The sequence below is a fragment of the Gobius niger genome (genome assembly GCF_951799975.1).
Source record: "Gobius niger genome assembly, chromosome: 11".
Classification (NCBI taxonomy): domain Eukaryota; kingdom Metazoa; phylum Chordata; class Actinopteri; order Gobiiformes; family Gobiidae; genus Gobius; species Gobius niger.
In genome coordinates this window covers 24,327,293-24,340,689 of record NC_136862.1, presented here as the reverse complement: position 1 = coordinate 24,340,689, position 13,397 = coordinate 24,327,293, and the positions used below count along the sequence as shown (strand labels likewise).

Genomic DNA, 13,397 nt, shown 5'->3' with positions numbered 1-13,397 from the left:
CCATGACATCCATTATCTTTAAAATAGTGTTTCTGGCCACAGTTTAGGCTTACTTTTTTTTTTTTCTTTAATATTTTGTCTTTGTTAGTTTATAGTAGAATTAATAACAGTCCTCTGCCACACATGGCCCAAATCAGTGTCACCCTCAGTTTGTTTAAATGTGTTGGTGAGTTACAATGGGGTGTGGTAACCCATAAAGTGATACATCGAATACTAAAATACAAGCTTTTTTCACAGTGTTGCATTTAGAAAGGCATCCAGCATAATAAAACAGACGAGGATCAACAGGGGTGCGTTCGTTGCAACCGCCTTTTCAAATATATCTCCCTTCAGATTTTAGTTGCATAATGTTACAGTAACGAAGACGCAGCATTTGGAAAATCAGAATCCAGTCAGTGACTAGTCTGTAAAGAATAAAATGGTTACAGGAAGCACCAAAGTTTTTCAGTGGTGCCGTGTGTTACATGATCTGTTGCAAAAAAAAGTGTTTACTTAAAGCCACACTACGTAACATTTCACTGAATAAATATAATAAAATAAAAGCATTTATTTGATTGCCGATAATTTTATAATTGAAAAATGCCTACAACAAATTGACAAACAGTGTTTGCATGGTGCCCAGCTCGTCACCATGGAGATGAGGCCTAAAACCAGCCAAATATGAGATATAAGGTCCTCATCCAAATCCATTCTTTGATAAGCCACTGCAAGAATAGCCGTTTCTGAGTCAAGCTGGAGCATGTTTTGTATCGACAACAGTAGAATCAAAAATGTTACGCAGTGTGCCTTAAAGCGCACAGTGATAGCCTGGAAATAGGATGCACACATTGGAGCTTAAAGATGCATTATGCAACTTTTTATGTCTCACCAGAAAACCTACAAAACAATTGATCCGGGAGCATTGTAGAGACCACTGTGATCAAAATCCACAGCCACTGGGTCATTACAAGGTCAAATATGCACAAATATAAACTTTTTTTTTTGCATAAAAAGTTGCACAATTCAGCTTTAAAGCATAACAATATAAATGTATAACAATGTCTTTCTCAAGGGAGTCCTTGCCCCACTATTGTACATGTTTTTAGTGGTAGGAAAAACCGAAGCACCCGGAACAAAATGCCGACACCTGACCCAGCCCAGGACTGAACCAGCGACCAGTAACTAATATGCAGTTCAATCCCATTACCCTTTATTATCACTGCGCTGTAAAGTAAAACGTGACCCACTAACACAATGCATTTGATGATTCGCTTTAAAGTATGCGCTACTCCCCTTCTACCAGTGGTTCAGACCGGCCGCGGCAGGAAGAGCACGGCCTTCTGCCCGAGGTGAGTGTCCCGCCCCGGTTTGGGCTGCCCGTTCTTCTTCAGCCCCACGTACCACCCGGACTTCTGAGCGCAGTACGTGTTATAGTGGTTTTCCTCGTACTTCTCAATGAAATGGCACTCGTCATTTAGCGTTTGCTGTGGAGAAAAGAAAGGAAGCTATGAATAGGCATGAAAGACTTCTAGAGAAATGTCATGTTGAGTGTTCGCTGGAAAATGATAACTCATGAGGTGCTGGAGGAAGTTCTTGAGAAAGGAGTTAGTCAGGCAGAACAATTGGCTTCCAAGAATGATGAGTAAAATGCTATTATTTTGAAGTAGCAGAATACCAGAATGACGCTATAAAGCAATACTCAAACTTACGGCTCCGTACAGGCGTCCTTCTGAGTCCATGGCCAGGTACCGCTCGCTGTGCTCGCCTTTTATCACCACCACTCCCACACTCACAGCCTTCAGCCTCAAAATATCTGCAACACGCAACGGCAAAAACACTCAACACCGCTGCTATCTGCGAGTGTAGCCCTTCCAAGGATAAAGAGGGAGAGCTACTTGTTATTGTAGCTGCTTAAGTCCCCAAAAAAACAAAACAGAATTTGAGTGTCACAGCTGAATCTCGTCACAGGAAGTGCCTTATCTTATATCATTCTTTTCCTTTTCGGCGTTTCCTGTGTGGCGTCGCCAGGGCAAATCATCTGCCTTGTTTAGTGCATTAACCCCTTAACTCCCACCTGAACCGAGCACATTTTCTCCAGTTTGGCTTTACCCCAGTTCAAAAGCTTCTGGAAAAAAAGCTGTGAAAATAGCAACAAAACTGAGACGAAAACAATGAGGGAAATGTGACAAAAAAGTGAGAAAACATTGACAGAAAAGTGACGATAAATGTATGAATAAGTGGCAAAAATGTCACAAGAAATTGACAAAAAATGGACGAAGAAATGACAAAAATGTGACAAAATGTGACAAAAAAATTACAAAAATATGACAAAAATTTGATAAAAAATTGACAAAGAAATGACAAAAATGTGACAAAAATGTGACCAAAAAATGACAAAAAAGTTGACGAAAAAATTGACGAAAAAATGACAAAAATGTGACAAAAAATGACCAAAAAATGACAAAAATGTGACAAAAATGTGACCAAAAAACGACAAAAAAATTGACAAAAAAATTGACAAAAAAATGACAAAAATGTGACAAAATGTGACAAAAATGTGACCAAAAAATGGACAAAAAAATGGACGAAAAAATTGACGAAAAAATGTGACAAAATGTGACAAAAATGTGACCAAAAAATTACAAAAAAATGGACGAAAAAATTGACGAAAAAATGACAAAAATGTGACAAAAATGTGACAAAAATGTGACCAAAAAACGTCAAAAAAATTGACCAAAAAATTGACGAAAAAATGACAAAAATGTGACAAAATGTGACAAACAAATTACAAAAATGAGTTGAATACCCAACAAAAAAGTGATTGAAAAAAAATCTGATGACTTGAGGAAACAGATCCTCTCGGTTCAGGCGGGAGTTAAGAGGTTAAGGAATCATTGGGGCAATAATCCACACGCACAGTAACACTGGGAGAAAGGTGACGTGTCTTGCCCAACAACACAACAGCAGTGGTGTTTCGTAGGGAGTTGAACCAAATCCTTCAATTTAAAACTGAAGATGGAAACATGTCTCCCCATGTCGTGTCGATCTCGATAATGTTTACTGTCCAGACTGCGGCCCAGGGGTCAAATGTGGCCTCGGTTCAGTTTTTGTTGGCCTCAGGTCTCCTGCTGAATTTGCTCAAAATACCACAGATCAGAGGTTCTCACGCTGTGATGGATGCGGCTGGTGGTATTTGGGCGTCTTATGTAATGCTAGACAATGTTCATTTCAGTAACAGATCATTTTAAAGGCACAGTGTGTAACATTTTGGATTCTACTGTTGCTATAAAAAACAGGCTCTTAATGATCAGCTAGACACATAAAGTCCTATTTTTGCAGTGGGTGATCAAACAATGGATTTGAAAGAGTATAATATACTAATAATAGAATATTTCGTCACATCAAGCTGGAGACGTCCCCCACTCCCACTAAAGTTACAAGTCAGGTCTTAGGAAAGGTGAACAAACTAAATGCACAAAGTTTATTGCATGCATTGTGTATTTACTGTGCATTTCATAACAGTGAAATCATCTGTAATTAAATAAATGTTTATATTATTGAAATGTTACACGGTGTGGCTTTAAGTTTTTAGTTTAGACTTGGTTCACACCCAGTTTCGACATAATTTACTCTATTTACATCGCGGTCCACCTATTGATCAGAAAATCTCTCGGGGCCCCCCAAATCATAATAATTTACTCCATTCAAAGGAATTTTTTGTTATTTCACAGCTAAGATGACATGAACAGCACATCTAGCAATGACAGTAGGCTAACTATTGGTTTAAACTGGTGCATTTGTCCAAATAAATGTATTTTTCCTTTCACAATGAACTTTTTTCACTGGACTTGTTTTGTTTACAAGCTTTGGGGGGGCCCCTGTAGTGCCTCTGAGGCCTCCCAGGGGCCCCCGGACCCCACTTTGGGAACCACTGGTCTACAATATTTCAGAACCTGTTTAGACACAGTTCAGCCCTGATTTTACCTTGATTGAGGCCTGGTTGTACTTGACAGGTTGAATATTTTGTGAGGCGGTTTTATGCCTTATCATCAATGGCAAAAATGTATATATGAAACAGACCTAGTGTTAATATTTCAAACCTGAATAAAGGGGTTGTGGTGAGGTCAAACTTATGTAAATGTGCATTATGTGTCACTCAATAAGAAAAAGGTTTGGACACCCCTAACCCATTGCACTTTCCAACATTATAATATAGAATAAAATCTAAGTACTGTCAAGAGTATTCAACAAAGACATGCAACACCAGTACTCGCCGTTTTCTTTACCACGTTATAAAAGACTGGAATGCATCCTCACCGTAGGGGTCATTGTCCTGCCTCCCTCCGCTCACTCTCCCCTCTGGACTGATCTTCAGGTGGTAGCCCCCGTTCTTACAGTAGAGCCGGGTCAGCGTCCTCTGCTCCTGCAGGGGCCGGTCCTGAGAGGCCGCGGGGGCGAAGGGCAGCACCGTCACATCCCCCTCGGACATCCCGAACACACTCTCAGTATCGGACCGCTCAGAGGGATGTCCCACGGGCTGCAAGGGCACAATAGGAGCCCCATTATTATCCACAACCTCTGCTGCTGCTGCTGCTGCTGCTGTGCCGGGCTCCTCGTCTCGGATTCCTTCATTTTGGGTACGTTTCAGACAGGAAAAGCAGGATAAGGAGGAGAGCGCTGCCCTCATTTTGATCTTACAGGAAGGACAATAAAAAAAAAAAAAAAAAAGCCTCCCTTTTCCCAGCAGCGCGCTCTGTAAGAGTCTCTCCCACTTTGTCGTATGGTTGATAAAGGCAGCTCCGAGGATCACGACTGGCTTATGTCCAAACACAAAGCGCTACATGACCAAACTTGTCCGCTATCTCCGCAGCGTGGACGAGATTGTTTTATTTTTTTTTTGTTCTTCCCTGTATAAATTGTAACCAGATGGCAGTGATGTAACTTCACCTGAATTAGATCAAGGCCAGGCTATGCAACAAGTAAAACAGAAGTTGAGAAGTTTCCAAAGACGTTTCTAAGTAACTCAAAACTCTTGCAAAATACCTCAAAAAACATTCTCTTATGTATCAAATTGGCAAGTGATCTACAGTGAGTTTATGACGGGTAAACATTCCATTACTTTGCAACTATACTTACTTGTTTAAGAACATAAATATGAACTTTTCCCAAAACATTTCTCCCTAATATTATTGTAACAAGGATCATAACAGCAAAAGAAATCTGACATTTTGCTTAAAGTTTTGATCTGTACAATGCAACCCTGTCTCGGTGGCTTACCCCCTTTGGGCAACGTCTTCTTGAACCAGATCTTAACTCCACAATATTGGAAAGCTCTCCATTATGCAAGACGATACTCCGCTGTATCACTGTGGGCCAGATGTAGCTTCACATCTGGAACGTCTTAGGGAATGGCATCCAAAATATTGTGAGACAGACAAGTGCAAAAACCACAACCGCACACACACTCGCCGTCCGGCTTTCCCAACAGCAGAGCCGGGGCAGAGTAAGATATGTTTCGGGATTTTGAGAGGACAGGTTTTTTGTTTTTTTTTCCGCTCTGGACTTTTGGACAGGGCTGCTGCTGCTGGCCGGGAATGACGTCAAAAAAAGAGGCAACTGGGTGCAAGCGAGTGGGAGGATGTCTGCATAGCTGAGATGTGCTTAGTTAACAAGCTACAGATAAAGAACCAATGTTTCTATACACAGATAAGTTGGTCATAAAAATGGTAAATGTTTTCAGGAGCACTGAGGTGATCGTGAAAAGATGGTTCTCAAATTCAGAATTGGTGGTCTGCATGCTCTTCTTCAGGGGGATTTTGGCTTCAAGTCCTGTTTTTTACCTGTGTTTCTTTGCAATGCGTTTGATTTTCTGACTGTGAGATTAAGGACATCAGTTTTAAGTTTTAGATCTGATCAAAGTCCACTTCAAACCTGATTTGGTCCTGATTTTTATTTGGGTTGGACTGGAAATACATATCCATCCCTCCATTTTGTTCTGCTCAATCCGGGGCTGGGTCGTGGGGGCAGCAGTCTAGCAGAGATGCCCAGACTTCCTGATCCATGCTGACCTCCTCCGGCTGTTCTGAGGGGTCCCCATGGCGACACCAGGCCAGCTCGGAGACATTGTCCCTCCAGCGTGTCCCGGGTCTTCCACGAGGCCTCCTCCCAATAGGACAAGCCTGGAACACCTCCAGAAGGAGGCGACCAGGCGGCCAAAGTCACCTCAGCTGGCTCCTTTCGACGTGAAAGAGCAACGACTCTACTCCCGGGTAACTGAGCTCCTAACCCGATCTCGACGGGTGCGCCCAGCCACCCTGCGAAGGAAACTTATATCGGCCACTTATATCCGCAATCTTGTCCTTTCGGTCATTACCCAAATCTCATGACCATAGGTGAGGGTGGGAACGTAGATCGATCGGTAAATCGAGAGCTTTGTCCCCCGACTCAGCTCCCTCTTCACCACGACAAACCGATACAGCGGCCGCATCACTGCTGACGCCGCACCGATCCATCTATCGATCTCACGCTCCATCCGTCCCTCACTGAGAACCAGACCCCGAGATCCTGACTTACTGCTGGCAATGCGAACCAAGCTCCTGCTGCGGTCATACAGGGAACGGACAGCCCTTAGCAGAGGGCCCTTGACCCCAAATAAATAAATATATTAGATTCATTAGTTTACGGCTGATCTGGGGTAGAATGTCGGACCAAATTTAGATCTCCTACGCCTCTCCCCCCAAAAAACTCCCGATACTCCCATTCAGTCTTTTACTAACCAGGCCTACCCAGCATTACCTTGCATTAAAATCTCCTTTTCTGGGTTAATCCATGTTTTACCTCGTAATTAATACCTGTGTTTTTGATGTGTACGAACAGTAAAAGCAAATCTACTACTAAATATATACATTCATCAGGTGTAGGTCCTTGCGATAGTCAGTGGTAGTCTGGAAAATTTGCAAAATGAGGAGAGCAGGAACAGAATTTTCAAAAGTAATCGATCGAGCTCCTCCTCCTCCCCTCCTGATTGGCCCTGACAGGCTGGTTTACGGGAAAAGCTCATCTCATTGGTCAACGCAGGAGGATGCTAGACTCTGATTAGTTGCTGAGATCCGGGTAGGAGGGATTTCACAAAAAATAATATGTATATATAATTACTTACTTTACGCCAGGTGGTAAAATGTGCATATTTTATTAAATTTGTAATACATGAAGCTTCCACACAATCACTTTGAAGCCACACCGCATAACTGAAGAGCCTGCATCCTATCTCAAAGCTGATTATTTGGCCAGTGATGAAATTCAACTCCTATTTATGAATAAAATGCCCATGTGTGGTCTTTTACTTTAACACTGTAGAGCAAAATATCATTTGAAAATAGTAATATTCATACTGTTTTAGATAACCAATCATCCGCAGACTCTACAACATTTCGAACTAGATACCAAATGCGGTTTAGAGCTAAATGGATTTACAGCCATACTCACCAGTCGGTATTCAGTGTGACATTGTCCCATCAGCGTGCAAATCTCTCAGTTATGTACATCCTCAGTGGCTAATCTCTTGCACTTCCTAACTCCACGCTCTTGGGAGAAAAGAAAAGATAGGCCCATTTACTCCAACCTGTTAGGCACACCATACACAAATGCTAAGTCTAAAAATTGTACAAAAACCTACCCTCGTGCTCACATCAGGCTGTCCCAGCAGAGTCCCACACAGGGCCCATGCGCTCTCACAGCGGAGCGTCAGGACTAAAATTAGTGCTGAGTGGAAAGAAGCCGGTCTGCCCGTCTGACCGGACCATGGGACATTCCTGAAGGAGGAGTCCTCTTGGAGACATGTAAACATTTGTCAAACATATTTTATCCGACATTAAACACAATCTCTTGGGCAAGGTTTGGAATCAACTCGATTTAATGATGTTGATGTAAGACTGTAGTGGTTTAAACACGATAGTCTGGATGGCACTTTAAGGTTATGGGCAACACGTGCCGCACAGTGTCAACTGCGAACGGCATATTTTTGGTGATGAGGTTTAGCGCGGTGTCAACTCCTGTTTCTGTGTGGTAGACGGAAACCAAACTCCAAGAGAAACTGTTCACACTATGTAGCTCTCGTCGTTTAAAGATTTGAAATCCTCAAGACAGCAGATATTCTGTACGGAGAAACAATGCTATGACGCTGCACGATGGCGCAGTGTTGGAGGGGCCCAGGTTTGTTTCCGGAGCCAAGTGAGTCCTCCCCGTGTCTGCAAGTTTCCACTATGCTGCTCCAAACAGAAAACATGTACTATAGTTAAGTGGGGACCGGTCCAACTTGGAAACAGACACTTGGAACTAATGCTTCATTTATAATTTCCACCAAATGCACACAGTGATGACATAAATATGAGCTAATGCAATGATAGATGAGATAAGATAATCCTTTATTGATCTCACAATAGAGAAATGTACTTGTTATCAGCTCTCAAGAAATACTCAGGGTGTGCAAAATAGACAGGAAATGTGCAAACAATTAAAAAGAAGATAGAGGTGTCTTATGTACAATGAGTGAAAAAAGCTTAAATGCTCATTGCCTTCAAATCGCCCTAGTTTTGCATTTCAGGAGAAAGGCCCCAACGTAGTCATTGTCATTTTATCTACCCCTGTGTTGACACATTGGTGGAGGACCATTCATAAGGTGCCATTTTAGATTTACTAACAGAGAGGCAGGCAGAGGAAAGTGCAGAGCCGGCCAATTTGGCACCCTAGGCAAGATTGAACTTGAACCCCCTCCCCCCAATAGCATTTTGCAATTGCTGTTGTTGTATTTTTTTTTTCTTTTCACACTTGAGATATGGATTATGGTTATCATTGTTACATTATATTATGATTATCTGTTCATTAAGTCTTTTCATTGCGATGTTACACGGCTTCCTGGAGGAGTAGAAGGGCCGGGGAGGGTCGGTCTGAAAGCTTCAAATCACTAGTTTCCGACACAAAAAGTTATGCCCAAAAATCGGCGATGTTGCACTGGGCGGGAGTATGGGTTTCAAAAATTAAAGCACAATTCACGCCCCCCTCCAGCAGATGGCAGCCGCCTGGGTCGCCTATCCCTAGGGCCTGCCCTGGAAAAGTGACTGTTTTCCTTCTGAAAACGGACTCAGCTCAAACCTTATCTAAACCAATGTGGCTGTCATGATAACAAATGGCCAGCAGATGGCGGTGTACTCACACAGAGTAGTGTAGAGTTTAGTCATGTCAGACCCATTGACAATGGTCAGACCACAGTACTTTTAGTGGAGGACTTTCTGTCATGTTGTATATGTAGTGTCTCCGTAAAAAAAAAAAAAAGCCTATATACTTGTCTTTATTGTACTTATCTGACGATGTGATAATTCCTCAGCCATGTGGACAGTTTATTTTTTTCTTTCTCCCTTACCTTTATAGTGGCTGTCTGATTCAGAACATTTAGTCCCAATGTGCCCTGGCTGAATAAATAAACAGCCGAGCCTCCTGTTTCCTGTGCATGGGCAGTCTCTGAGGACCTGAGTGTGGCAGATGGAGAGGGATGAGCAAAACAAAATGCATACACAGAACAGGAAGAGCTGTTTTTACACTTAAGCAAATCCCAAAATGTGTCAAAATGGTGGTAGACAAATGGACATAAAGCACGCAGCCTCTTTGCTACTTGCGCTTCTTCAGGTGCTATTAGGGTCACTGCAATTTTGGACTTTATGTATTTGTTTTAAAGCGAGACACTGCAGGTGAATAGGGAAAAAATGTATATTTACAGATATCAATTTGAAACTTTTGCTGTCGATCACTGGCATAAATGTGAGAAAAAAATACAAGTTTTCTGTCATTTTATCTTTTCATATAAGAACAAGGTGTTTTATGCCGAAAAATGCCCCAAATTTCCCATCTTTTTGGCGACGAAATCTGAATAATGGACAGAGCTACATTCAAATGTATGGTTTCATTTTATTGATAAATGAGTTGCCCAGACTTTTTCAGAGGGGATTTTGGATTTCTTGTTTAGTTTTAAAATAAGCTGTTTTTTAGTGGAACAATTTGTAAAAATGTAATTTTCGCCTAGTTTTTTGACATTCAAAACTCAATAAATGGGGCTAGGGATTAGATAATAAAAAATCCCTCTGAAAAAATCTTCCACATATTGTTCAGTTCAAGGCTGGAAAAAGTGAAGTCTTTAGGTCCGACTGACGTGGACATAGTGTCGCCACAATGACAGAAAAATGTGTTTTGAGAAAAAGGCCCTTGAAATTGCATTCTCCCATATAAGTCTATGGGGGAACATGGAATCAGCGCAATATTTAAACATGTTATTGTGAAGATTAGGCATATTTTCTGTTTCCGGGTGAAAGCTTATATGTTCAGAGACCAATTTGGCCCAAAACCTGAAAACTGAAAAAATTGAGTTTTGCCTGTAGTGTCTCCCCTTAAGAGATCATTCCATTTACACATTTAAGCTGGTTCACACCCATTTTGATCTAATTCATATCTTTTTTAAAGCCTGTTTTAGGTGGAAGTGTTATTATGGTGTGACATTTGAGGGCCGCTATAAAGCCTTTGTTGTCTTTTGTAAATGCTTTGCACCACCAGCAGAGGGGGCAGCGCACCAGGCCACCACAGGGGGGGGCCCGCGCAGATAAGGCTGAGCAGAAATTCCCCGCTCAGGTTGAAATGACATCACCGCGTGTCCTCCCCCCAAACAGCCCCCGGGTCGGTCTGCCCCAAAGATCGTTTATGATCAGACAGATTCGGGCTTGGCCTCTGTTGCATGATATAGTCAAGGAGCTGTCGCAGGTGAGTCACACAGTAGGAGTAGCCAAAGTACAGTGCACTTCTTTGTTTATTTGTTTATTTAGCTGCGAATTCCCATCTGTTGTCCACTCACGCTCAAAAAAAGTTTGTTAGAGTCTGAATCACATACCGGTATTGCTTCTTGTTTCAAATACAGACCATGCGTTGACTGTTACGGCCTGTGACTGTCACCTAATAATATGGTACTGTAGCAGATCTATTATTCAGCAAAAGCTGCTTTATCACTGCTATTAACAATGAGCAAGTGTCTCTGTCACACAGCTGAGGCAGGCGGCCATAGTCCTCGGTCTGTCCTCATGAGACAATGACTGTGGATGACTGCTACATTACATCATTGGAGTGACACCATAGGGGCCGGTGCAAGTGATCGGTATCTTCATGCAAATAAAAATGAAAAAAATAAATAAATATTAAGCGATCTTATAATCTAATGGGACCACCTTGTATGGGATATTTCTGTGTACGGTGCAGATTTTCTGCATCAAGTGGGGAAGCACTGAATCACCCTTGGCCACAGAGATCAGGTCACAGAACAGTTTTTAATCGTCATTTCGTGTTAAAGATCATTTGATGATCTATTGTGCAGTCCTAACGGAGACTGAAGTTAACAGTTATTTTCAGAAGTACAGTCAGCGTTCTCCAGTTGTCATATCTCAATTCGAGCTATTGAAATAGGAATAGGTGGGTAAGTCTTTTATTTTCCAGTGTGCATGTAAACAAGCTTAGCTACATTGTACAATATGGGTCTCATAGACTATACAGAGCCTCCTATTAGAAACATGTACAACACGTGTTTTTTAAACTGTGGTACATGGGGTTCTTCAAGTGGTGATCTCCAATTTGAGATTTTAGTCATTTTAATTTGATTCAACTTAATAATTTAAATAATGTTCATTCTCTGTTTAGACATGCATGGTCAGACTGATAAGACAAGAATAGATTGTGTTTTCTACAGTGGTAGAAATTAATCTTTGGCTCACCGACAGATAAAAAAAACAAAAACAAGACTTGGACAATACAAGTAGGCCTAGCAGAAACATACATGAGAAAAAAAATACAATATGTGCCCGGTTAAGTCCTGATATTGTAATGTTCTGTCTTCTATTATTCAAGAAGTCACTCATGAACATTTGTGCTGCTAGCTTCTGTGAGCTGCAAGCTATTTATTGATGGAGCCATGAACGTGGTCCCTGTTACAACAGTGTGCTTCCTCTATGTCTTAGCGTCACACAGTAAAGGCTATACTGCCACCTTGTGGTCACACAATAGTATGCCTATCATTACATCCCCTTTCCAGAGTTACAAAACAAAGGTAAACTGCTTTTTTTTTGTTTTTGTTTTTTTAACTTTAAACTTTTGCTTGCAATAAAGCCTTAAGTAAATGGAAAACATGGAATATGCAAAAGGTCAACATGTTGCACAATTCAAGTACCTAATAAAACAAATAACAAGTACAAGGCACTCTACTTTAAGCAACAATGTAAAACATTATACTTTTTCAATCAATCAAGTCTTTCAGGTGGTTTTCTAGGTCTAGTAGACCTTCTGATTGGTTCAGTCATTTGAGAGGCAGTGGTATGAGGCTCAGCCTGGTATGCATTTGATGTATCACTTTCTTGTTCACATTCAGCTTCACCGTGTTTGTCAGTATCCTCATGAGTCTTTAACAGACTCCTCCTGTTTCTCCTCACTTTATGTCCATCCTCCGTTTCCACAATGTAAGATCTAGGTCCGACTTCACTGAGTACAGTAGCTTTTCTGTCCCAGCAATTAGGTCCCTCAATCCTCACAGTGTCCTTTTCACAGAGAGGTTCCAGACATTTTGTAGCTCTGTCATAGGCCAGTTTTTGTCTAAGTTTGAGTCTCTTTCTTTCGTCAATCCAGTTGTCATTGTCACGTCCTTGTTGCAGTTGCGGTAGTGTGGTGCGGAGCTTACGATGCATGAGCAGCTCAGCCGGGGACGCTCCACACTCCAGAGGTGCTGCTCTGTAGCTTAGTAAAGCAAGGTGAGGATCAGCCTTACCATCCTTGGCTTTCTTCAGAAGTCTCTTAACTATTTGTACTCCCTTTTCAGCCTGACCATTGGCCTGTGGGTACAATGGGCTTGAAGTAACGTGCTTGAATCCGTAGTGCTTTGCAAACTCTTTAAACTCTCCACAGTCATACTGCGGACCGTTGTCACTCACAACACATTGTGGGATTCCGTGTCTGGCGAAGAAACCTTTCATGTGCACTATAACTGACTGTGCAGTGGTGCTGGAGAGTTGCGCAATCTCAGGATAGTTCGAGTAATAGTCTATAACAAGAAGATAGTCCTTGCCATACAGATGAAATAGGTCTGTGCCCACCTTTTGCCAAGGAGCAGTGGGAAGGTCGGCCACCAGCATTGGCTCCTTGACTTGTTTGTAGTGATGTCTGAGGCAAATGTCACATTTCTGAATCATTTCCTCTATGTCTTTGTTGATACCTGGCCAGTAGATGGCTTCACGTGCTCTTCTTTTACATTTTTCCACTCCCAGGTGTCCTTCATGAAGACGTTGAAGCATGTCCTTGCGCATGGTTTGTGGGATAACAATCCTGTTTTTTCTCAGCAGAAG

General features: G+C 41.9%; 1 protein-coding gene across 1 annotated transcript; it reads right to left on the bottom strand.

Moving 5' to 3' along the window:
- Positions 1-1,206: 1,206 nt before the first annotated feature.
- Positions 1,207-7,504, bottom strand: LOC306970005 (fibroblast growth factor 1-like). The gene is made up of 4 exons (XM_079565820.1): positions 7,465-7,504; positions 4,297-4,516; positions 1,689-1,792; positions 1,207-1,463 (listed from the first exon to the last, which is right to left on the bottom strand). Exons 1-4 carry the CDS (start codon positions 7,492-7,494, stop codon positions 1,287-1,289), a joined length of 531 nt encoding a protein of 176 aa, XP_079421946.1. The 5' UTR covers positions 7,495-7,504; the 3' UTR covers positions 1,207-1,286.
- Positions 7,505-13,397: the final 5,893 nt, after the last annotated feature.

Bases quoted from the DNA above. Each gene is read 5' to 3' on its own strand.
- LOC306970005 (XM_079565820.1), bottom strand. From the start codon at position 7,494: ATGGGACAATGTCACACTGAATACCGACTG. The intron at 4,517-7,464 runs GTGAGTATGGCT...GTGCCCTTGCAG, and splicing joins GTCACACTGAATACCGACTG to CCCGTGGGACATCCCTCTGA. The intron at 1,464-1,688 runs GTAAGTTTGAGT...TTTTCTCCACAG, and splicing joins AAGGACGCCTGTACGGAGCC to CAAACGCTAAATGACGAGTG.